This window comes from Oncorhynchus mykiss, chromosome 2 (assembly GCF_057628025.1).
Source record: "Oncorhynchus mykiss isolate SJ-2025 chromosome 2, ASM5762802v1, whole genome shotgun sequence".
NCBI lineage: Eukaryota > Metazoa > Chordata > Actinopteri > Salmoniformes > Salmonidae > Oncorhynchus > Oncorhynchus mykiss.
The window spans coordinates 51026320-51052904 of record NC_143023.1 but is presented as its reverse complement, the minus strand read 5'-3'; the positions used below and the strand labels follow the sequence as shown (position 1 = coordinate 51052904).

General features: G+C 41.8%; 1 protein-coding gene and 1 long non-coding RNA gene across 3 annotated transcripts; one reads left to right on the top strand and one right to left on the bottom strand.

Moving 5' to 3' along the window:
- Positions 1-330: 330 nt before the first annotated feature.
- Positions 331-26076, bottom strand: sat2b (spermidine/spermine N1-acetyltransferase family member 2b). 2 transcript variants are annotated; one of them, XM_090201638.1, is made up of 6 exons: positions 25886-26076; positions 22185-22236; positions 22012-22095; positions 1384-1485; positions 1022-1135; positions 331-887 (listed from the first exon to the last, which is right to left on the bottom strand). In XM_090201638.1, the coding sequence occupies exons 1-6, from the start codon at positions 25946-25948 to the stop codon at positions 712-714; spliced, it is 591 nt and encodes a 196-aa protein (XP_090057764.1). In that variant the 5' UTR covers positions 25949-26076; the 3' UTR covers positions 331-711. The 2 variants fall into 2 exon arrangements, with proteins under 2 accessions (XP_090057764.1, XP_021420244.1); XM_021564569.3 differs by having other exon boundaries at positions 331-891; positions 1095-1135.
- LOC110491226 (uncharacterized) lies at positions 24046-24922 on the top strand. Its single transcript, XR_002468785.3, has 2 exons — positions 24046-24226; positions 24558-24922. It is a non-coding gene; the product is annotated as an uncharacterized LOC110491226 (long non-coding RNA).
- Positions 26077-26585: the final 509 nt, after the last annotated feature.

Below are 26585 nucleotides of genomic sequence, written 5' to 3'. Positions count from 1 at the left end.
ACATACTTTGAGTCAATTGAAGGTGTACCTGTGGATGTATTTCAAGGCCTAACTTCAAACAGTGCCTCTTTGCTTGTCATCATGGGAAATCAAAAGAAATCAGCCAATCAGTTAATATGCTTGCTCACAATGTTCAGACAAATGCTCAACCGGCTTATGTGCTAGTGCAATGTTGCTGCTATATCACCACTTCCTGCACAGCCAGCAAAACTACTGCTGTACCTCAAAGTTATGATTTTTACATTTTCTGATTTATAGATGTAGGTTAAATACAGCTTGAGGACACATCAACCTAAACAAATTATATTTATACACATACAGTACCACTCATTACAGGATTTTTCTTTATTTTGACTATTTTCTACATTGCAGAATAATAGTGAAGACATCAAAACTATGAAATAACACATTATGTAGTAACCAAAAGTGTTAAACAAATCAAAATAAATGTTAATTATTCACCGTTTGCCTTGATGACCGCTTGAATGAGTAGGTGTGTCCAGTATGTGTATATAAAAATGTAATAATGTTTGACTATATTTAAATGCACATTAAACATAAAGGATGACTGGGAGAGTTTGTTTTGCATTGCCCAGGGCTCCGGCTGAGCAGAGTTTCCATTAGTCCTACCCACCCACCAACGCAAAATGAACCTGCTCACTGTGTGATATTATGAGCGGAACCAAACTAGACCCAGGCCTATAAAATACTCTAATCTTTAGGTGCTTCCTTAGCTAATGTGTCCAGGGTTTGTCCATGAAACCGTAAGAAGTGCCAACCTTCTTTGGCAGTCAGGTCCTCGGCACCTTTGGCAATGTAGAAATCTAGTGATGGTTTGTTCCAATCTAGGACAGATAACTGCAGCCGCACACACTGCTTCTCCACCCCTACCTAGAGAAGCAACCATACACAACTAATCAATCACAGAGAGAACACAGCATCACGTCTATTCAGAGGATGTGGTTCAATGGCAATAAATGAACCTTCTCATCACACAATGTCATTAATGTGTCAATCATACATAATAATGAACATGGTAGATAGATGGAGGAGTTCCAGTTGGGATCAGCCATACAGTGGAACATGAAACCGACCTGAGCTACTTTGGCCATCAGTCCCGTTCCGATGCCTTTTCCTACAGGGAGAAAAATAAAAACAGACATGAGGTGGAGCATTTCTAGCCTAACAGCAGTACTTTCTCATTCCTGTGTTTAAACACCAAATGCAAAGCCCAAAGTGGCATTTATTTTTTACAATTGTCCATTTATTTCTATACATCTGGTAGAACATTTGGCTGATTCAAATATGAACTTAACAGACACTGTTGTACAGATACTGTAGTATAGTTGTACAGTAGGCTAATAAGTGTACATGCATATTTACCTCTGAAGTCAGGCATTACATAGAGGTCCTCCATGTACACTGACCGCCCTTTCCATGTGCTGTAGGTGTAGAAGTAAAGGGCGTACCCAACGACGGTGTACCCTTCACACAACAAACAAGCAGTTGATACCCAACTAAAAGTTATATGAAGAGAGAACGTTTTTGTAATGCTACCCGTAATGTTCCCCTAATGTTTGAGCGTCCAGTTTTCCGTTAGTTAGGAGAACATTCTATCTATGTTAGCAAAAACCTTCTGAGAGCCGTTTTAGAATGTTTTGGTGTTAAAGTTAGGAGAACATTCCCTTAATGTCAAGCAGAACATATCTAGAGCACGGTTACAATGTTTCCAGAATATTCATGTTCTAGACACGTTTTATGGGACAGTGCAAGAACATTAATGTGTATCAGTTGTCAGGACGTCACCTGATGGTCCCAAATGTTTGGGACCTGACACGTCACACCTTGTTACTGTTGCCAAGTCCATAAATTCCTTGATTGGTGAACTACTGATTAATTTACAGCTCTTTTTGTCTGTTGGCAAGGTTTGGGATACTCACACACAGTGCTTTTAATATACGTACAGTATACATTTTCTTTACACAATTTTCTCCCCAATTTTGAGATACCCAATTGGTAGTTACGACCTTGTCTCATCGCCAAAACATGTCCCACCAAACCGCACTGCTTGACACACTGCTCGCTTAACCTGGAAGTCACCCGCTCTAACGTGTCAGAGGAAACACTGTTCAACTGACAACCCAAGTCAGCGTCGCCCGGCCCACCACAAAGAGAAGCTAGAGCACAATGAGCCAAAGCCCCCCAGCCAAACCCGGACGGTCAATTGTGTGCCACCCTATGGGGCTCCTAGTCATAGCTGTAGTGGCACCTCAGTACTGTGATGTAGTGCGTCACTTGGGAGGCCTAAACTTATACACAGTATTTGACATACAGTGGGGCAAAAAAGTATTTAGTCAGCCGCCAATTGTGCAAGTTCTCCCACTTAAGAAGACGAGAGAGGCCTGTAATTTTCATCATAGGTACACTTCAACTATGACAGACAAAATGAGAAAAATAAATCAAATTTTTTATGAATTTATTTGCAAATTATGGTGGAAAATAAGTATTTGGTCACCTACAAACAAGCAAGATTTCTGGCTCTCACAGACCTGTAACTACTTCTTTAAGAGGCTCCTCTGTCCTCCACTGTTACCTGTATTAATGGCACCTGTTTGAACTTGTTATCAGTATAAAAGACACCTGTCCACAACCTCAAACAGTCACACTCCAAACTCCACTATGGCCAAGACCAAAGAGCTGTCAAAGGACAACAGAAACAAAATTGTAGACAAGCACCAGGCTGGGAAGACTGAATCTGCAATAGGTAAGCAGCTTGGTTTGAAGAAATCAACTGTGGGAGCAATTATTAGGAAATGGAAGACATACAAGACCACTGATAATCTCCCTCGATCTGGGGCTCCACGCAAGATCTCACCCCGTGGGGTCAAAATGATCACAAGAACGGTGAGCAAAAATCCCAGAACCACACGGGGGGACCTAGTGAATGACCTGCAGAGAGCTGGGACCAAAGTAACAAAGCCTACCATCAGTAACACACTACGCCGCCAGGGACTCAAATCCTGCAGTGCCAGACGTGTCCCCCTGCTTAAGCCAGTACATGTCCAGGCCGTCTGAAGTTTGCTAGAGAGCATTTGGATGATCCAGAAGAAGATTGGGAGAATGTCATATGGTCAGATGAAACCAAAATATAACTTTTTGGTAAAAACTCAACTCGTCATTTTTGGAGGACAAAGAATGCTGAGTTGCATCCAAAGAACACCATACCTACTGTGAAGCATGGGGGTGGAAACATCATGCTTTGGGGCTGTTTTTCTGCAAAGGGACCAGGACGACTGATCCGTGTAAAGGAAAGAATGAATGGGGCCATGTATCGTGAGATTTTGAGTGAAAACCTCCTTCCATCAGCAAGGGCATTGAAGATGAAACGTGGCTGGGTCTTTCAGCATGACAATGATTCCAAACACACCGTCCGGGCAACGAAGGAGTGGCTTCGTAAGAAGCATTTCAAGGTCCTGGAGTGGCCTAGCCAGTCTCCAGATCTCAACCCCATAGAAAATCTTTGGAGGGCGTTGAAAGTCTGTTGCCCAGCAACAACCCCAAAACATCACTGCTCTAGAGGAGATCTGCATGGAGGAATGGGCCAAAATACCAGCAACAGTGTGTGAAAACCTTGTGAAGACTTCCAGAAAACGTTTGACCTCTGTCATTGCCAACAAAGGGTATATAACAAAGTATTGAGATAAACTTTTGTTATTGACCAAATACTTACAATAGGTGGCTGACTAAATACTTTTTTGCCCCACTGTACATGATGACATTGTGCATGTTCATTTATACAGTAATTATTATTCAACATGTCCTCAGCTGAGATTTGACCTCACAACCTCACAGCATTCAGATCTTCCTACTACACCACCATGTCTGTGTTGGTCATCATTGATTCTGAATAGCTGTCTAATGTTGGTGGGGCATATTAACCTGTTCTAAGATACTCCTCAATCACTATAATCAAAAGTGTTCTATTGACTTTTAACATAGCTGAGATTCACTTCAACGTGCATTCACCCTATTGCTTACACCTATCAAGTTCAACTGGAGTTGCTTACCTAGACGACATTCCTGTGGTATTTTCTGTAGATGGGTGAAAACAACCACAATTGAATCCATTTTGAATTCAGGCTGTAACACAACAAAATGTGGAATATGTGTATAAATACTTTCTTGGGAAAAAAGCACTGTGTGTGAGTATCTCTAACCTTGCCAACAGACAAACAGCTATGAATGGATCAGTAGTTCATCTAACAGGGCCTTTATTGGTTCGACAACAGTTAAAAGACATGATGTGTAATGAAGTTTTCACCTTAATGTTGTTGCAACGTTCTGATGAAACTCTAGAACTTGGGAGACCAGATGCTGCAGGAAGTGGTGCTGAAGGGCCAGTAAGAGGCACCCCTTCCTCTGGCCTAAAAATGTTTTCCCAATGCCCCAGGGCACGATTGGGGACATTGCTATGTGTAGGGTGCCGCCTTTCAGATGGGACATTAAATGGCTGTCACGGATCTACACAAAATACTCCATAATGTCAAAGTGAAAATAAATATAAATGTTTACAAATAAATAAAAACGAAATATCTAAAATGTCTTAGTTATATGCAGTCACCTCAAATTATTGACACCCTTGATAAAGATGAGCAAAAAATACTAAATAAATAATACAAATTCTGAGCTATATTGTATGCAAAAAAAGGGGGAAATTATATTATACTAATACAATTTCTCAGAGAATTTAATCTCAAAAAGGTAGCTGTCAAAATGAGGGCAGGAAGTTTTCCCCCGATAATGCATTGGGCAGACCGCATCACGCTCTAGAGAGCCCTGCGGTTGCAGGTGGTGCAGTTGCCGTACCAGGCGGAGATACAGCGCGACAGGATGCTGTCAATCTGTAAAAATGTGTGAGATTCTTAGGGGCCAAGCCAAATTTGTTCAGCATCCTAAGGTTGAAGAGGTGCTATTGCATCTTCTTTACCACACTGTCTGTGTGGCTAGACCATTTCAGATTGTTAGTGATGTGTACGCCGAGGAACTTTAAGCTTTTCACCTTCGCCACTGTGGTCCCATTGATGTGGATAGGGGCGTGTTCCCTCTGCAGTTTCCTGAAGTCCACAATTAGCTCCTTTGTTATGTTTTGTTGACATTGAGGTTGAGGTCATTTTCATGGCAGCACTCCCCCAGGGCCCTCACCTCCTCCCTGTACGCTGTCTCGTCATTGTTGGTAATCAGACCTACTACTGTGATGTCGTCTGCAATCTTGATGATTGAGTTATAGGCCTGCGTTGCCACGCAGTCATGGGTGAACAGGGAGTACAGGAGGGGGCTGAGCACGCACCCTTGTGGGGCCCCAGTGTTGGGGATCAGCAAAGTGGAGGTGTTGTTTCCTACCTTTACCACCTGGGAGAGGCCCGTCTGGAAGTCCAGGACCCAGTTGCACAGACCGAGGGCCCTAATCTTAATGATGAGTTGAGGGTACTATGGTGTTGAAGGCTAAGCTATAGTCAATGAACAGCATTCTAACATAGGTATTCCTTCTTGTCCAGATAAGGATAGGACAGTGTGCAGTGTGATAGCGATTGCATCGTCTGTTTTTTGGTGCGGTAGGCAAATTAAAGTGGGTCTAAGGTGTCAGGTAAGGTAGAGGTGATATGATCCTTAACCGCTCTATCGTATGTGGTCCCTCACCTGGCCAACATCCAGTGAGACTGCAGAGCGCCAAATTCAAATACAGAAATACTCATAAAAATTCAGAAAATATGCAACTATTTTACATAGGTTTAAAAATTAACTTCTGGTGAATCCAACCACGGTGTCAGATTTCAAAAATGCTTTACGGCGAAAGCATACCTTACAATTATTTGAGAACATAGCCCAGCAGACAAATCATTACAAACAGTAACCAGCCAAGTAGAAGAGTTACACAAGTCAGAAATAGAGATCAAATTAATCACTTACCTTTGATGATCTTCATATGTATGCACTCAGAAGACATTCCCTTTGTTTGATAAAGTCTCTCTTTATATCTGTAAACCTCCGTTTGTTCGCACGTTTTCTTCAGTAATCCACAGGCTCAAACGCAGTCACAACAGGCAGACAAAAAAATCTAAATTGTATCCGTAAAGTTCATAGAAACATGTCAAACGATGTTTATATTAAATTTACAGGTTGTTTTTAGCCTAAATAATCGATAACATTTCAACCGGACAATAACGTCGTCAATGCAAAAGGTAAACAAGAAATGCACTCTCTCGGTTGCGCGCATGAAAAAGCTCTGACACGGCAGGGTCCACTCATTCAGACTTTTCTTACTCCCTCATTTTTCAGAATACATGCCTGAAACCATATCTAAAGACTGTTGCCATCTAGTGGAAGGCATAAGAACTGCAATTTGAGTCCTAAGTCAATGGATCCTGTAATGGCATTGAAAATAAAAAAAATCCTACTTCCCGAATGGATTTTTCTCAGGTTTTCACCTGCCAAATCAGTTCTGTTATACTCACAGACATTATTTTAGTTTCCTATCCAAATCTACTAATTATATGCATATCCTATCTTCTGGGCCTGAGTAGAAGGCAGTTTAATTTGGGCATGCTTTTCATCCAAAATTACAAATGCTGCCCCCTACCCTAGAGAAGTTAACTAGCCTCTCAAAGCACTTCATAAAGACAGGAGTGATATGGGGCAATAGTTGTTTAGTTCAGTTACTTTTGTTTTCTTGGGTACAGGAACAATGGTGGCATCTTGAAGCAAGTGGGGACAGCAGACTGGGATAGGGAGAGATTAAATATATCTGTAAACACTCCAGCCAGGTGGTCTGCACATGCTTTGAGGAAGTGGCTAGAGATGCCGTCTAGGCCAATAACCTTGCGAGGGTTAACACGCTTAAATGTCCTACTCACGTCGGACATGGAAAACGAGAGCCAACAACTCTTGGGAGCGGGCCGCGTTGGTGGCACTGTGCTATCCACAAAGTGGTGACTAAGGTATTTAGCTTGTCCGGGAGCAAGACGTCAGTGTCCGTGATGTGGCTGGTTTTCCCTTTGTAATCCGTGATTGTCTGTAGATCTTAACACATACGTCTCGTGTCTGAGCTGTTTGAATTACGAGTCATAGTGGGCTGAACAAGCAAGGAGATGGGCAGAGCCAGGCATGCACTAGCGAGATCCTATGGGCACATTCTAGCATGCGTCTGCATATTTCCGTTAGGGAAAGCCTACTCTGTGAAGTGCGCGTGTGCAGTAACTCAATTCGCCTTTGCACTCCTTCTACACAGCACAATTTAAAACTTTTGCAAAGGCTAATGTCTACAAAACTTAGTCCACTCTGTCCATTGCAAACTATAGTTTTGGGAACAAATAACTGTATTGAGAGCAAATGTTTCATTGATGAGAACATTTGCATAATGTTGGCCAAAATCCCTCTCGCTACATCTTCTCCCACTGCCCACCAATGGGCTTCCTCTCACTACCATATTTGGTCGTGAGTGGAAACTCCAAGTGGATGCTTCCTATTTATACGCTCAGTGAAATATCTGTCTCATTGTTCTATCTGTGGTATCGGCTTGAGGGGGAATTTACAAAGCTGTGACTATAACCGAAGATAATTCTCTCGGTCGGCAGTTGATTGTGAGGGATTCTAGGTCGGATGAACAAAAAGGACTTGTACGTATTTCTGTACATTATCACAATGAGTAGTTAATCATGAAAGATACACCACCGCCTTTCTTATTCCCGGAGAATTCTTTATTTCTGTCTGCGCAATGTACTGGGAACCCAGCTGGCTGTTTGAACAGGGACAGTGTATCCGGAGAGAGCCATGATTCCGTGAGTATGTTACAGTCCCTGATCTCTCTCTGGAAGAAGATCCTCGCCCTGTGCTCGTCTACTTTATTGTCCAGAGACTGAAGTAAGTAATATACTCGGAAGCAGTGGATGGTGTGCACGCCTCCTGAGTCGGACTAGAAGCCTCTGGGATAAGTTCAATTGCCCTGGGGGGAACGAACAAAGGATCCAATTCGGTAAAGTTATATTCCTGGTCGTAATGCTTGTGCGTTACCACCGCTCTGATATCCAAAAGTTATTTCCGGCTGTATGTAATAACACAAAAATTGTTCTGGGCTAATAATGTAAGAAATAACACAGGCAGTGGTCTAAGGCACTGCATCGCAGTGCTAGAGGCGTCACTACAGGCCTTGGTTCGATTCCAGGCTGTATCACAACTGGCCGTGATTGGGAGTCCCATAGGGCAGAGCACAACTGACCCAGCGTCGTCTGGGTTTGGCCGGGGTAGGACGTCATTGTAAATAGGAATTTGTTCTTAAATGACTTGAATAATTAAATAAAGGTTCAATAAAAATTCAATTAAAAAATATATATATTTTTAAATACTGCAAAGTTGCTTACGAGCTAGATGCAGAGCTGCCATGTCTGTCGGCGCCATCTTGCCTGGGTACTTTTATATTGACATGATTTTAGAGCTTTTTAAAGGAAATTGAAAAAAATATATATTCCATTGTTTCTGTCAGGTCCACATTGGATAGACCTCAATAGAACAATTGGAAGTACTATACTATGAAATAATTAAATATTTAAGTTGTGTATATTACTTAGTTTTTATTTGATGACTTTATTATTATTTTTTTACCTTAAAGTTATCCTCTCATCTCTGCTCAGGCAGTAGCAGTCAGCCAACCAGTTATTCTCCCTATTTAGCTAGATTGCCTAAGTATTCTTCAGAGCGGTCTGATGAAATCATGACTTGTTCTTTAAAGTAGATAGTAGAGGTCGACCGATTAATTAGGGTCGGTTTCAAGTTTTCATAACAATCGGAAATCGGTATTTTTGGCCGATTTTTAAATATTTTTTATACACCTTTATTTAAATCTTTATTTAACTAGGCAAGTCAGTTAAGAACACATTCTTATTTTCAATGACGGCCTAGGAATGGTGGGTTAACTGCCTCGTTCAGGGTCAGAACGACAGATTTTCACCTTGTCAGCTCAGGGGATTCAATCTTGCAACCTTTCAGTTAACTAGTCCAAAGCTCTAACCACCTGCCCCTCATTGCACTCCACGAGGAGACTGCTTGTTACGCGAATGCAGTAAGCCAAGGTAAGTTGCTAGCTAGCATTAAACTTATCTTATAAAAAACAATCAATCAATCAATCATAATCACTAGTTAACTACACATGGTTGATGATATTACTAGTTTATCTAGCATGTCCTGCGTTGCATATAATCGATGCGGTGCGTATCGTTGCTCCAATGTGTACCTAACCATGAACATCAATGCCTTTCTTAAAATCAATACACAGAAGTATATATTTTTAAACCTGCATATTTAGCTAAAAGAAATCCAGGTTAGCAGGCAATATTAACCAGGTGAAATTGTGTCACTTCTCTTGCGTTCATTGCATGCAGAGTCAGTGAATATGCAACAGATTGGGCCACCTAATTTGCCAGAATTTTACGTAATTATGACATTGAAGGTTGTGCAATGTAACAGGAATATTTAGACTAATGGATGCCACCCCTTAGATAAAATACGGAACGGTTCCGTATTTCACTGAAAGAATAAACGTCTTGTTTTCGAGATGATAGTTTCCGGATTCGACCATATTAATGACCCAAGGCTCGTATTTCTGTGTGTTATTATGTTATAACTAAGTCTATGGTTTGATAGAGCAGTCTGACTGAGCCGTGGTAGGCAGCAGCAGGCTCGTAAGCATTCAATTCAAACAGCACTTTCGTACGTTTTGCCAGCAGCTCTTCGCTGTGTGTCAAGCATTGCGCTGTTTATGACTTCAAGCCTATCAACTCCCGAGATTAGGCTGGTGTAACCGATGTGAAATGGCTAGCTAGTTAGCGGGGTGCACGCTAATAGCGTTTCAAACGTCACTCGCTCTGAGACTTGGAGTGGTTGTTCCCCTTGCTCTGAATGGGTAACGCTGCTTAGAGGGTGGCTGCTGTCGATGTGTTCCTGGTTCGAGCCAGGTAGGAGCGAGGAGAGGGATGGAAGCTATACTGTTACACGGGCAATACTAAAGTGCCTATAAGAACATCCAATAGTCAAAGGTTAATGAAATACAAATGGTATAGAGAGAAATAGTCCTATAAAAACTACAACCTAAAACTTCTTACCTGGGAATGTTGAATACTCATGTTAAAAGGAACCACCAGCTTTCATATGTTCTCATGTTCTGAGCAAGGAACTTAAAAAATAGCTTTCTTACATGGCACATATTGCACTTTTACTTTCTTCTCCAACACTGTTTTTGCATTATTTAAACCAAATTGAACATGTTTCATTATTTATTTGAGGCCAAATTGATTTTATTGATGTATTATATTAAGTTAAAATAAGTGTTAATTCAGTATTGTTGTAATTGTCATAATTAAAATATGTATTTTTTAAATTATTATTTTTTTATATATTTTTTAAAAATCGGCCGATTAAGCTGTTAACGTTAGCTAGCTACTACTAGTGGATATAAATTCAGCTAAAAGTAAGCTATAGAGATTTCAAACAAGATTTGCTACCATGTCTAAGAGACAAAAACTATCAGGAAGCATTTTTTTTTTTAAATGAATGAGAAAAGAGGCACAATCTCTAAACCAAATAAAATCTCTGCCTAAATGTATGAACTTGCAGCATTGTCCATCAGCCTATGTGGAGACGACAGCTCTCTGCGTGGACAAGAACAGGTGGTAGCACCAGGCATAGCCACACCTCCAAACAATGCTGGTGGAGACCCTACTATCTTGGACCTGGACTCCTCGCTCCACGTCCCCGATGACAGTGGTGGTGCTGCTGCTAAATCCGACTCCCCGACTAAAAACATAAAAGATCCCGATGAGTGGTCAAAATATAGGAATGGATCTTTACAGGATATGTTAGCGCAGGCTGGGCCACATTAGGGAAAGGGGGGGGAATTTCCCAAGAGATGAGGGGCCACTACAATAGGAGGATGGCGAACGGGGAGAGAGTGGAGAGACCATGGCTTGTCTATTCTAAGCAAAATGATCCAGCCTTCTGTTTTTGCTGCAAACTTTTTTTTCACACGATTGCAAATCTGCGCTGGTCAGGGATGGAACCAGGGACTGGAAGAATCTGTGACACCTCCCCAGCTCGCATGACAAGTTGCATGACCACCTACATAGTTTCCAGAGGTGGAAGGAGCATGAGATAAGGCTGGTGTCCAAGCAAACTATTGATGCCCAAGCCCAGCGGGCTATTGACAGAGACTCTCCACTGGCAGTAGGTGCTGCATTGACTCATAGCCCTGATACGCGTAATGGTCACCCAGAACATTGCGCTACGTGGGACCACTGACAGGCTGAACGAGCCTTTCGGAAGTTTGTGGAAATGCTGGGTATCTTTGATGGAATCACGAAGGAGCATATAAGGAGAGTGCATTCCAAAGAAACACCTCTAAAATAATTCAGAATTAAATCATTGATATGCTGGCACAAGAGATCCATCTACATATTTTTCTATAATTTTGGACAGCACACCAGACAAGAGCAAAATAGAGCAGATGGCCATGGTGGTGCATTTTGTTTCAACCGAGGATGATGGGTCAGTGCGCACGAGAGCACTTTCTGGAGTTTAGTGAACTGCTTGACGCAACAGGCGGGTATGACCGAGTTGCTCATTTAAAAACTACAGAAACATGACAACAAGGACATGACAACAGGGCAAACATTTTTGTTGTATTTTTAACACCATCCAAGAGATTTTTTTATCCCGGATCTACACACCGCTGGGACTTGCCGAAAAAGTATGTAAAAGATGGACTAACAGTGAAACCACCAGGCACCAAGAGCTGGGAAAGCCGGGTGGAGGCTGTGACACCTGTGCATTACCAACTCGGGAGATTTATGATACCCTGTTGTCGATGGCCACTGACACCAAGCATGGAGGCCGCTGTGGTACCAGTCATTCAGGGCAGGTGAGCCCCACCTATTTAGCAAAAATACTATTATTCTGACATTTCACATTCTTAAAATAAAGTGGTGATCCTAAACTGACCTAAAACAGGGAATTGTTACTAGGAGTTTAAATGTATTTGGCTAAGGTGTATGTAAACTTCTGACTTCAACTGTACAGTACCAGTCAAAAGTTTGGATACACCTACTAATTTAAAAAAAACTATTTTCTAGAATAATAGCGAAGATATCAAAACTATGAAATAACACATATGGAATCATGTAGTAACCAGAAAAGTGTTAAACAAATCTAAATACATTTTAGATTCTTCAAAGTAGCCACCCTTTGCCTTGATGACAGCTTTGCACACTCTTGGCATTCTCTCAACCAGCTTCATGAGGAATGCTTTTCCAACAGTCTTGAAGAAGTTCCCACATTCGATGAGCACGTTGACTGCTTTTCCTTCACTTTGCGGTCCAACTCATCCCAAACCATCTCAATTGGGTTGAGGTCGGATGATTGTGGAGGGCAGGTCATCTGATGCAGCACTCAATCACTCTCCTTGGTAAATTAGTCCTTACACAGCCTGAAGGTGTGTTGGGTCATTGTCCTGTTGAAAAACAAATGATGGTCCCACTAAGCGCAAACCAGATTGGGAGGCATATCGCTTCAGAATGCTGTGTTAGCCATGCTGGTTAAGTGTGCCTAGAAATCTAAATAAAATCAGACATTGTCACCAGCAAAGCACCCCCACACCATCACACATCCATGCTTCACGGTGGGAACCATACATGCAGAGATCATCCGTTCACCTAATCTGCGTGGTTGGAACCAAAATCTCAAATTTGGACAGATTTCCATCGGTCTAATGTCCATTGTTCGTGTTTCTTCGGAGGAGAGGTGGCAGTTTTTGTATCGCCTAGGGCGGCAGAACGTCCAGTGCGCCCTGAGTATACTATAGTATTTACAGTAGTGTTTGTATCGCCTAGGGCGTCAGAACGTCCAGTGCGCCCTGAGTATACTATAGTATTCACAGTAGTGTTTGTATCACCTAGGGCGGCAGAAAGTCCAGTGCACCCTAAGTATACTATAGTATTTACAGTAGTGTTTGTATCGCCTAGGGCGGCAGAAAGTCCAGTGCGCCCTAAGTATACTATAGTATTGACAGTAGAGTGTTTGTATCGCCTAGGGCGGCAGAACGTCCAGTGCGCCCTGAATATACTATAGTATTTACAGTAGAGTGTTGGTATCGCCTAGGGCGGCAGAACGTTCAGTGCCGGCCCTGAGTATACACAGTAGAGTGTTTGCATCGCCTAGGGCGGCAGAACGTCCAGTGCCGGCCCTGAACATTCTATATATAGTATTTACAGTAGAGTGTTTGTATCGCCTAGGGCGGCAGAAAGTTCAGTGCCGGCCCTGAGTATACTATAGTATTTACAGTAGAGTGTTTGCATCGCCTAGGGCGGCAGAACGTCCAGTGCCGGCCCTGAACATTCTATATATAGTATTTACAGTAGAGTGTTTGTATCGCCTAGGGCGGCAGAACGTCCAGTGCCGGCCCTGAACATTCTATATATAGTATTTACAGTAGAGTGTTTGTATCGCCTAGGGCGGCAGAAAGTTCAGTGCCGGCCCTGAGTATACTATAGTATTTACAGTAGAGTTTTTGCAGACATGACTGTGGTAAACTGCAGTATTTACTGTTGTGTTTTGGCTGATATGACTGTAGCATACTGTAGTAATTACTCTGGTGTTTTCACGTACATGACTGTGGTATATTGTAGAGACACCTAGTGACTAATGTTACCTAAACTAGAATAAGTACCAGACTATGCCAGTTACTGTTTAATGAGGGGAACTCCTCAACCAAAACACAAGACACACAGGTTTGTGACAGGCCACCTATTGAGTTGGGTCAACAGTTCTGAGCAATGCAACGGACCAGACAACACCTTAGCAAAAATATAAACAATGTATTACAATTGTACAGCCTATATGTACAAAGAACCTTCCAGGTATAATGCTCTTCCCTGAACATGACCAAGGGGAGCTTTTATACATTTATACTGACTAAAACTTTGAATCCTTGCTTGTCACTGTCAATATTTTTCTGCTACAAGATTGTTTGTTGTCCATAGCTTATATTTTCCTCATACCAGTATGCTTCGTCTAAAAGGAGACTGAAAGGTGCAAATAACAAATGTTCAATAACAGCAATGAACACACATAATTAATTTTCTGTTAATGGCAATAATCAATGACTATATGCAAATGCATTAACTATATAAAATGGGTAAAGTTATGCATTAATATAGCAGCAGTTAACAAAGAATGGTCAGAAAGAGGGTGCAATAGCATGCGGCATGGTAGACCGAAGCAATAGCAGGCTAATTTATCAATGATAGCATAGCATAGCATGGTAAGCAAACAAGCTAACAAAAGTAGCAAGCGTTGCCATAAAGCAGGCCTAATTAGCATAACAAAGGCAATGCACAAAAAGTGTAACAATTATTAACATGTACCATTAACACTACAAGTATCAACGAGAAGAGATAGACTTAAAATGGCTGTTTGACTGAGCCGTTAGCATTTTGTGTCCAATATCAACTTTACAAAACAAACAATCGTATTCTAGAAGATAAAAGGCTTGTACTAAAATTGTAATGACTCATACTGGTTATTGGTTGTCAAGTTCAGCTACTCAGCTCTGTCTGGGTGAAGAACCCAGATTGAAAGGAGACGCAATCTTCTTCTTTGGGGTTTAAACGGAGGTTGGCATCAATATGTTCCATTACTGCCCCCAACTGGAAAATAAATCCATTATACTTGGCGATGCAAAATGGGAAAAGGAAAAACTAAACTCCTTATTATAGTTTTTGTATAAAATAAAATGCACCCTTCCAACTAACCCTACCCCATTCCACTACTTTGATCATATCTGTTCCTGCACCATGCCAACGACCTGGGAGGACAGGACACCCCCACTCAACACACCCTATAACTCCTCTGAAGTCAAATCTCATATACCCAAATAATTATCTGCAGCTGGCACCACAACATATGTTTTCTGTGATTTATGTTTCATTTCTGCGGTACAGTTGATAAACATTGCTAAGAACACTAAGAAGCCAATCTTACTAAAGTATAAACACTACATAACCAAATGTATCTGGACACCTGCTCGTCGAACATCTCATTCCAAAATCATGGGCATTAATATGGAGTTGTTCCCCCCTTTGCTGCTCTAACAGCCTCCACTCTTCTGGGAAGGTTTTCCACTAGATGTTGGAACATTGCTGCCGGGACTTGATTCCATTCAGCCACAAGAGCTTTAGTGAGATAGGGCACTGATGTTGGGCTATTAGGCCTGGCTTGCAGTCGGCGTTCCAAATCATCCCAAAGGTGTTCAATGGGTTTGAGGTCAGGGCTCTGCAGGCCAGTCAAGGTCTTCCACACCGATCTCGACAAACCATTTCTGTATGGACCTCACTTTGTGCACAGAGGCATTGTCATGCTGAAACAGGAAAGGGCCTTCAACAAACTGTTGCCACAAAGTTGTAAGCACAGAATTGTCTAGAATGTAATTGTATGCTGTAGCATTAAGATTTCCCATCACTGAAACTAAGAGGCCTAGCCCGAAACATGAAAAACAGCCCCAGACCATTAGTTTTCCTCCACCAAATTGGAGAAGCATGATTCATCAGTCCAGAGAATGTGTTTCCAAAGCTCCAGAGTCCGATGGCGGCAAGCTTCACACCACTCCAGCCGACACTTGGCACTGCGCATGGTAATGTTAGGCTTGTGTGAAATGTCAGAATAATAGTAGAGAGAATGATTTATTTCAGCTTTTATTTATTTCGTCACATTCCCAGTGGGTCAGACGTTTACATACGCTCAATTAGTATTTGGTAGCATTGCCTTTAAATTGTTTAACTTAGGTCAAAAGTTTTGGGTAGCCTTCCACTATAAGTTGGGTGAATTTTGGCCCATTCCTCCTGACAGAGCTGGTGTAACTGAGTCAGGTTTGTAGGCCTCCTTGCTCGCACACGCTTTTTCAGTTCTGCCCACAAATTTTCTATAGGATTGAGGTCAGGGCTTTGTGATGGCCACTCCAATACCTTGACTTTGTTGTCCTTAAGCCATTTTGTTTGGCGTCATTGTCCATTTGGAAGACCCATTTGTGACCAAGCTTTAACTGACTGATGTCTTGAGATATTGCTTCAAAATATCCACATAATTTTCCTTCCTCTGATGCCATGCATTTTGTGAAGTGCACCAGTCTGTCCTGCAGCAAAGCACCCCCAAAACATGACGCTGCCACCCCCGTGCTTCACGGTTGGGATGGTGTTCTTCGGCTTGCAAGCCTCCCCCTTTTTCCTCCAAACATAATGATGGTCATTATGGCCAAACAGTTCCATTTTTGTTTCATCAGATCAGAGGACATTTCTCCAAAAAAGTACAATCTTTGTCCCCATATGCAGTTGTAAACCGTGGTCTGGCTTTTTTATGGCGGTTTTGAAGCAGTGGCTTCTTCCTTGCTGAGCGGCCTTTCAGGTTATGTCGATATAGGACCCATTTTACTGTGGATATAGATGCTTTTGTACCTGTTACCTCCAGCATCTTCACAAGTTTTTTTTGCTGTTGTTCTGGGATTGATTTGCACTTTTCGCACCAAAGTATGTTCATCTCTAGGAGACAGACTGCGTCTCCTTCCTGAGCGGTATGACGGCTGCGTGATCCCATGGTGTTTATACTTGCATACTATTGTTTGTACAGATGAACATGGTACCTTCAGGCATTTGGAAATTGCTCCCAAGGATGAACCAGACTTGTTGAGGTCAAAAAAAAAAAAAATCTGAGGTCTTGGTTGATTTCTTTTGATTTTCCCATGATGTCAAGCAAAAAGAGTTTGAAGGTAGGCCTTGAAATACATCTGAAATCCACCTTTCGGGGTCCTAGCGTGGAAACATTCAACCAATCATATTTCTCAAATAACGGAGCCTGTGAGTTCAAACAGACTTTTATTACGACATAATAAAAGCTGAGTTGGTTCATGAAAACAACTCCCTTTCCAGTCTTGGCACAGACTTCTTATACATTTTTCCTCCTGACGTCACACATTGTAACTCCTCCCCTCTGGCATTTAGCCACAGTTATCGTATTGCCTTGCACTAATTTTAGTTTCATACTAGGGCATGGAAACTGTAAAGTCACAACAATAGTTCAAAAATACAGACTTGTTCTCTACTAAGACAGGTGCATGGATGTAGGACCATAGCAACAGTCCATAGCAACAGTCCATAGCACTTTACAAAAATAATCAGACATGTCATCCTGCTAACTCCTCTGAAAGGAACACCCATGTTATGGAAAAGACCCAAGAGGTGTAACCATAGCAACAGTATATATTAGGCCACAACACTGTCACAGAAATAACCAGTCATGTCCACTCCCCAGACAGGTGCATGTCTAATGGTGTCTGATGACCCAGACCCACATATAGAGTGCACTCATCTTGCTGACTATCCTGAAATGTATAATTACCACACATGTTCTGGAAAATTCTCAATAGGCCCTGTCCGAATATTCCTCTTCTCCCGACTTTGCTTGCAGCCCGGGGGCATCTCAATGTAACCCCATCTCATAATAGTCCTGCTCAACTCGGAAATGTGTCTTCTCCGGGTGTCAACATTCTGAGAGCATGAGCAGTCGCCACACAGAAAAACAACCTTCACACTCAACTCTGTTCTACTCCCGTCGCCACCGGTACACATTGCTTGCCTTCGAAAGGAGACGCCCTCGAACCATCCTATATAAATACCTTACCATAGAGTTATATAGAGAGCATACCTGCCACAAATGCCCTCCCCTGCATCCAAGTCACAGAGCAGGGAATCCTGTACAAAGATTAATAAACAACTGGCAGCAATTATTAACGTGTCCAGAAATTATCAACAATTACCTGACAATGAATAATACACTGAACAGAAATCTAAACACAACATGTAAAGTGTTGGTCCCATGTTTCATGAGCTGAAATAAAAGACCCCAGAAATGTTTCATACGCTTATTTCTCTCAAATGTTGTGCACAAATTTGTTTACATCCCAGTTAGTGAGCATTTCTCCTTTGCCAAGATAATCCATCCACCTGACAGGTGTGGCATATCAAGATGCTGATTAAACAGCATGATCATTACACAGGTGCTGGGGACAGTAAAAGGCCACTCAAAAATGTGCAAAACAATGCAACAGATGTCTCAAGTTGAGGGAGCGTGGAATTGGCATGCTTGACTGCAGGAATGTCCACCAGAGCTGTTGTCAGAGTATTAAATATTAATTTCTCTACCATAAGCTACCTCCAACATCATTTTACATAATTTGGCAGTACATCGAACTGGCCTCACAACCGCAGACCACGTGTATGGTGTTGTGTGGGTTTGCTGATATCAACTTTGTGAACAGAGTGCCCCATGGTGGCGGTGGGGTTATGGTATGGGCAGGCATAAGCTACGAACAACAAACACAATTGCATTTTATTATTGGCAATTTGAATGCACAGAAATACCATGACGAGATCCTGAGGCCCATTGTGAGGCATCTGTGACCAACAGATGCATATCTGTATTCCCAGACATGTGAAATCCATAGACTAGGGCCTAACTTATTTATTTAAATTGACTGATTTCCTCATATGAACTTACACTCAGTAAAATCTTACAAGTTGTTACATGTTTATATTTTTGTTCAGTATAAATACCCAGATAGTGGCCTGCTCTCCTCAATCATAAATATTTAAGACTTGAAGTCACATATCATATTCTCAAAGAGGAGCATTTCAAATATCTAGCATATTTATAATTGTTGATTTATTGACAATGTAAAGTAGTGAGTGTACAGCTTGTATAACAGTGTAAATTTGCTGTCCCCTCAAAATAACTCTAGCCATTTTCCCTCCCCGGTGTCATGTGACTCGTTAGTGTTACAAGGTCTCAGTTGTGAATGGGGAGCAGGTGTGTTAAAATTGGTGTCATCGCTCTCACACTCCCTCATACTGACTGGTCACTAGAAGTTCAACATGGAACCTCATGGCAAAGAACTCTCTGAGGATCTGAAAAAAAAAATTGTTGCTCTACATAAAGATGGCTTGGGCTATAAGAAGATTGCCAAGACCCTGAAACTGAGCTGCAGCACGGTGGCCAAGACCATACAGCTGTTTAACTGGACAGGTTCCACTCAGAACAGGCCTCGCCATGGTCGACAAAAGAAGTTGAGTGCACGTGCTCAGCGTCATATCCAGAGGTTGTCTTTGGGAAATAGACGTATGAGTGCTGCCAGCATTGCTGCAGATGTTGAGGGGTGGGGGGGTCAGCCTGTCAGTGCTCAGACCATACGCCGTACACTGCATCAAATTGGTCTACATGGCTGTCGTCCCAGAAGGAAGCCTCTTCTAAAGATGATGCACAAGAAAGCCCGCAAACAGTTTGCTGAAGACAAGCAGACTAAGGACATGGATTACTGGAACCACGTCTGTGTTCTGATGAGACCAAGATAAACTATTTGGTTCAGATGGTGTCAAGCGTGTGTGGCGGCAACCAGGTGAGGAGTACAAAGACAAATGTGTCTTGCCTACAGTAAAGCATGGTGGTGGGAGTGTCATGTTCTGGGGCTGCATGAGTGCTGCCGGCACTGGGGAGCTACAGTTCCTTGAGGGAACCATGAATGCCAACATGTACTGTGACATACTGAAGCAGAGCATGATCCCCTCCCTTCGGAGACTGGGCCGCAGGGCAGTATTCTAACATGATAACGACCCCAAACACACCTCCAAGACGACCACTGCCTTGCTAAAGAAGCTGAGGGTAAAGGTGATGGACTGGCCAAGCATGTCTCCAGACCTAAACCCTATTGAGCATCTGTGGGGCATCCTCAAGGTCTCTAACATCCACCAGCTCCTTGATGTCGTCATGGAGGAGTGGAAGTGGACTCCAGTGGCAACCTGTGAAGCTCTGGTGAACTCCATGCCCAAGAGGGTTAAGGCAGTTCTGGAAAATGATGGTGGCCACACAAAATATTGACACTTTGGGCCCAATTTGGACATTTTCACTTGTGTACTCACTTTTGTTGCCAGCGGTTTAGACATTAATGGCCGTGTGTTTAGTTATTTTGAGAAAACTGTTATTTTCTACCATCAGAAGTACAGTATTGTTTCTCTCTGTTTTTGGGCATCTTGTGAACTTGAATCTCTGAAACCACTGTTGTATATTCAGTGGAAGTAAAAGATAAAATAAGTCATTTTGGTGTCCTCTTGTTAATGTGTTATGCGTGTCAAACAAGCAAACCTAATCCTCTAAGCTTTAAACGCTGCTTGTTCTTCATATCTGCCTCTATACGGTTTCCCTTTATTTGGCCTAGAACCTGTCTAACGTTTAGATGTTACAATTGTAACACATTGTTTATATTTTTGCTAAGGTGTTGTCTGGTCCGTTGCATTGCTCAGAACGGTTGACCCAACTCAATAGGTGGCCTGTCACGAACCTGTGTGTCTTATGTTCTGGTTGAGGTGTTCCCCTCATTAAACAGTAACCGGCTTAGTCTGGTAGTTATGCAATTTTTGCTAACTCTAATCGGCAGGCGTTACTATAATATACTACAGTTAAGTCCACAAAAACACAAGTGAATACTATATTTCACTACAGTCACGTCCAAAAACACTAGTGAATACTATAGTATATAAATATAGTAATACTACAGTATTTAAACCAAAGTATACTATAGCATTTTTTCATATAAAATTAGATTGTACAATCCCTGTCATCATCACCATGGGGAAAGAAACAAATGGTTGCTGACTTTCATAAAATCAGGCAATGGGTACAAAAGAAAACTACTGAAAAAAAACACATATAGATCTTACCATCATTAGGGCAACATTTAAGACGTTTACACTTGGATCCTCTACCGGGCAGGTTATCTTGTCCCCACGCACAGTGAGGAAGATGCTTCAGGAGGCAAAGAAAAGTCCAAAGGCCACAGTTGGAGAATTTCAGAACTTGGTTGCATCTTGGGGTCTACAAATCTACAATTAGACACCACATCCATGATAATAGGCTACTTAGAAAGGTTGACATAAAAAAGCCTTTCTTGAGAGCAACCAGAAAATGTAAACGGCTGCAGTTTGCTAAATGGCATTGGCACTTGGATTGGAATTGGGTGCTATGGGCAGATGAGATGAAAATAGAGCTATTTGGCCATGCAGACCAGTGCTGGGTTTGGTTTTGAAAGAATGATGCATGCACAGAAAATAATACCATACTGTAAAATATGATGATGGGCTGTTTTGCTTCCACTGGTCCTGGGGACTTTATGTTCAACAGCATCATGAACTCTACCAACTACCAAGTCATTTTAGCCACAAACCTGATTGCCTCTGCCCGGAGACTGAAACATGGCCGCAAGTGGATCTTCCAGCAAGACAATGACCTCAAACACACATAAAAATCAACATTTTGCAATGGCCATCTCAGTCTCCATACTTGAATCCAATTGAAAAACCTGTGGTTTGAATGGGTGCAGATCGAAGGATTCCATGGATATGGACTGATTCTGTATGGAGGAATGGACTAACATCCCTCTCAATGTGTTCTCCCATCTTATAAAACATTACAGAAAAAGGCTCAGTGCCATTATCCTCACCAGGGGAGGGTGCACAAAGTATTAACAGTTCAGGAGTAAACAATTGCTTAGCAAATGACATCATTTGTATGAACTCACTGTGTGCAACATGATTGTTGAATGACTAGCCCATTTCTTTCCACAAACACAATTATCTGTAAGGTCCCTCAGTCGAGAAAAAAAAAATATTTGAAAGAGTATTTGGTGTAGATCAATGACAATTAAATCAATTGTAATCCCACTTTGTAATAAAAATGTTAAGAAATCCAAGGGGGATGAATACTAATGATTAGGCACTGCAATCTGATCAAATTTGATATGAACATGAGCTTCCATACAAGCACAATACATGTTCACATGTACAGGCATTAAGCTGCATTGAAATGCAGATTTTTTACCATCTTTGGTCTTGTGTTCATCTGGCACTTCAGCGATCAGGCATTCATAGAAGGGGTTTGGAGAGAACCCATCACGCTCCAAGTCTGGGGTGCCAGAGAAACAGAGACAGGTTAAGTTCAGGTTCAAGTTTAAAGAAATAACTTTAAATTACTGGCAAAAGTTGTAAAATAACCTTCATGAGAAGTCTTCACCTGGTCTGGCATGTTCTCATACACAGCCAACTCCTAAGGGAAACAGACATGTGGGGGGTGGAAATATAAAAAGACAGTAGGCCTGCATGAAGAAACTTAAGGTTACTTAAAGTAACCATGGTTCTATGATGGTGTCTCACTATGGGGTAACTCCCCGTAGGGGCAGAGTCTCAGGAACATCCAATGACACAATGTCTTTCATAGACTGACAAGAGCAACGGCCAATAGCGGACCACTTCACTTCCCATGTAAGTAGGGTGATGGAGGTCAAAATAGAACTTTGGTTCTGGTGTATTCCATGATATAGAATAACTTCTCAGAAACACACTATATTTCATCAGATAGGACTTACTATGGTTGAGATCTTATTTTCAAGTCATCGGAAAAGGTCAATGATAATCGCTTCCGATGAGGCACCAAATTACCTGTCTGGAATCTTAAATTCAACACTTTCTGTCCAATATCTTAAGATAGGGTGGTCATATTGTTATGACATTAGTAAACATATAAGCTTCCTGCCATCCAGGACATCTATACTAGTCGGTGTCAGAGGAAGGCCCTAAAAAATGTCTCCAGCCACCCTAGTCATAGACTCTCTGGTACCGCACGGCAAAAGGTACCGGAGCACCAAATCCAAGAGGCTTCTAAACAGCTTCTACCCCCAAGCCATAAAACTCCTGAAACTCCTTAAACTCATCCAGTCAGGTGAACATATTGTTAACATATTTATTGGGCTATTCTGGCGTTGGAATCACCCCTTTTCTTTCTTCCACCTTGGAGGGAATAAGCAGCACGAAGCGTTCAAATTCGAGTGCTTGGTTTAGTTAATCCAGTACAGGGAAAGCAGTAACCATAGCTATGGGCGAGATGTTCCGTTAGCTGGGTTATACGTGTGCTACTTAAAGCCGGACCGTGGGGTCTGTACAGCTCAGCAGGTTAGTGGTAGCTTAGTGGGCTAAATGCTTAGTTGTAGTTAGCACCGCCTTCATGTTTTTCTTTTGCTGGTGACCAGCACCAGTGTAGCAGCATGCTGGTCACCAGCAATAGGGTGAGGTGAGGTTTGACAAGGGACAAGGGGAGGGGTGTTGGAGTTCTCCTTTGGTTTTCTGCGACTCGGTTTGAATTCAAACAAACTTTATTGGATAATATAATGCAAAGAATAAAAATTTAAATATATAATTTAGGAAGGGGGTTGGGTTGAGTAGAGAAAACAAACCTGGCTTAGGGTAAAGGTTCAGGGGGTAGAGTTGGGAATAGATTACAGACCCGGTTTAGGGTAAAGGTTCAGGGGGTAGAGTTGGGAATAGATTACAGACCCGCTTTAGGGTAAAGGTTCAGGGGGTAGAGTTGGGAATAGATTACAGACCCGGTTTAGGGTAAAGATTTGGGTTGGGGGACGGGTTTAGTAACTTTATAACAACTAGAAAGTGGGTGGAAACTTGCTCTTCAGAATACTTGGAATGTGAGTGGTTGTTGTTGGTGTTTCCATTGTCCTGCAGGAGATGGCAGAGAGGATTACGCACAGGTCTCCTCCTGAGCATCAACACACCGGGCACAAGGCGGTCTAGATCTCAGGTCAGTATTCAGGTAAGTATTAGGTATGATCATGTAGCCTACTCCTTCTCATTTAGCCAACCTAATTCCATCATTTTAATTCCATTTTGCATTGATTAGAAAAACCCCACTTCACATGGAGCCTCTTAAAATAGGCCCATATATTTTTCTAAAAATGATATAGTCTCCTAAGTAATTAAATACTAACGTCTTTTCAAATAATCGTGCCCTTCCCCAATGTAAGACTTTGTAGGCCTACATTTAGGTTTATAGCCTATGCAATGACTATTGGGCCATAGCAGTGTGTTTGTCCAAAGTCGACGGAGTGTAGTGCAGTGTTGCAATTTCCTTTTTCGTCACAAAACGAGTGGCTCCTTATAATATGCTTCGTTGTTCAACGCCGTTTTATTCTACCTGGAAATTGAAACTCAACGTATCATTCCTTGCGAAGACTGAGGGGAAGTATTGAGTGAGTTTTTCAACTGAAGTATTTTTCGGTATCATTACATATTACGGTTTAGCAGACCTAGTTAGAACATGTCAAATCAGCTCTTTTCTGGATGGGAGAAATTGTGAGAGGGAAATATTAAATCCCTGTATTGTCATAATGATTAGCAGAGCTAGTTAAAACATCTGAAAACAGACACTTGAAAGGCCACTACAAATAACCATGTGTTAATTAGATTGAGATGTTTATGAAATCAGTTCTTTTGATTAAGCATTTTAAGTCAAAGGAGCCCATGGAGATGATTTAAGATTGCTTGTAATTGTATTCTAATGTTTTCGCCATCTGCTTGTAGGTGTTGGAAGGGGATGGTGTTTTGGACAGTCCAGAGATGGAGCAGAGCCCTGAGGGCCAATCTACAGATGGTTCATCGGCCCTTGAGTTATCATCTCCCTGGCCTGGTTCATCACCTCTCCGGCCCATTTCCCAACCCCCAGGCCCTTCTCACCAACAGCCAATGTACCGTCCAGGTGCCCCCTTGCTCTCTGCAGCTGGCTCTGATTGTAGTGTAATAAAACAGGCAGGCAGCGGCTCGTCTGTGGTGGTCAGCGAACTCTCAACCTTCTGGCCTGTAGCCCTGCGTGGCATCGACTATGCCACAAAAGCATGCTGAAGTGATAGTCGATATTCACTTGTATAAATAAAGGGTCTCTACAGTTATTTTCGTTTGTGGTCGTAATCATTATTTTTGAGTTAATTCAATGAGGGGGTGCAAAAAAATGTTCACCCTACAAGAAGAGTCATGTGAAAATATGTTTAACAATGGGGAAGGGTGGTGAAATCTTTTCATGAACCCTCAAAATGACCTTTATGGGTCCTCACTTGCCACATTCAAAAAGCTGCAATAAGAGCTATGACGCTCATTTTATTGTAAAATCTACAGAGTTGTAATCTTTGGGTGTCACTGAGTAGGCTGATACCCCATTTTATTGGTGCACACTATATGTAAGGCTATACAGTAGACATGTATGCCTCCAATGCAAAATTCATGTCTAAAAAATGCGGGGGGGGGGCACAATGCAAATAGGACAGGTAGCCATTTGATTACCTGGAGGCTATATACCGAGTCAATCTGCGGGGGTACAGGTTAGTCGAGGCATTTGTACATGTAGGTAGGGGTAAAGTGACTATGCATAGATAACAAACAGTGAGTAGCAGCAGAGTAAAAAGATCTCCAAACGTTTTCCGTTTGGAGTTAACGGTTTCCATTGCAAAACGTTTTGGACGAATGATTACACAGGACAAGCCGTTACGCAACGTAACAAACCTTTAATCAAACAATGCACCCCAGGTTTCTAACCAGCATTCTACTTCCATCCTTACATAACTTGCAGAATGTAAAAATAAATGTGCACTTGAACTGCCAAATGACTGCACTCAGCAAACTGTAGTAGCCTAACAAAACTTGGACACAGGCAATTATACTGCAATGTAAATGCAGCTATTATGAATGATAGGCTATTTGGCTTGCGATTACTACTACAATGTAATAAAGCAGTGAGTGCTGCAAAATCACTGTGCAACATGTGACAGGTTGAGTGACCAACGTTGAAGCAAAATCACTTTGCAACATGTGACAAGTCGAGTGTCCAACGTTGTAGCGATGTTGTTTAGCAAACTCACCATAATCATTCTAGATATGTCCTTACAATCCTCTTTTGCTGCAGCGCGGACTTTAAAATGCATTTTTTAAACCTGTATTTTAACGGAGGTTGGCTACGGTATAAAAAAACTACAGCAACGATTCGACTGGTATCGACTTGTACAAATCAATGGAAAGATGTCGTCACTGTTTCGTCAGCGACTTCCGGTTCACGGAATTTCAGATAAAAAAATAAATAAAAGTCCTCCACGTAATAGTATAAAACGTCAATAGCCTGTATTTATTAACGATTTATGAAAAATAATTGTTTAAACACTAACAATGATTCATAACGTTTTGTATTCTGATACAATAAAAAATTAAGAATGAAACATTGGCATAAATAATAGTTTTTCCTGTACAGTGCTATATTTGTACCGTATAGTGTCCAGGCACCCCATTTTAAGCTGTTTGACAACAGTAAAAGTTCAGCAACACACTGTATTATTCAGAGCCCCATGAAATGACACCATATACACATTCTACAGACCCTACTGAGTACTCCCTAGAGAACTTTTACTGCAGCACATAGAATAATTTTTGCTCTATAAGCTTATATGTATTCCATATACAGTGATTCGCATTGTGGCCAATGGAATCGTTTTTCCCGTACAGTGCAATTTGTTTGTGCAATACAACAAAAATACAGTAAGACTTTTCTTAAACCATCATTTCAAAATT

Bases quoted from the DNA above. Each gene is read 5' to 3' on its own strand.
- sat2b (XM_090201638.1), bottom strand. From the start codon at position 25,948: ATGCATTTTAAAGTCCGCGCTGCAGCAAAAGAGGATTGTAAGGACATA. The intron at 1,136-1,383 runs GTAAATATGCAT...TTCTCCCTGTAG, and splicing joins TGTAATGCCTGACTTCAGAG to GAAAAGGCATCGGAACGGGA. The intron at 888-1,021 runs GTATGATTGACA...TTCTCTAGGTAG, and splicing joins TCTACCATGTTCATTATTAT to GGGTGGAGAAGCAGTGTGTG.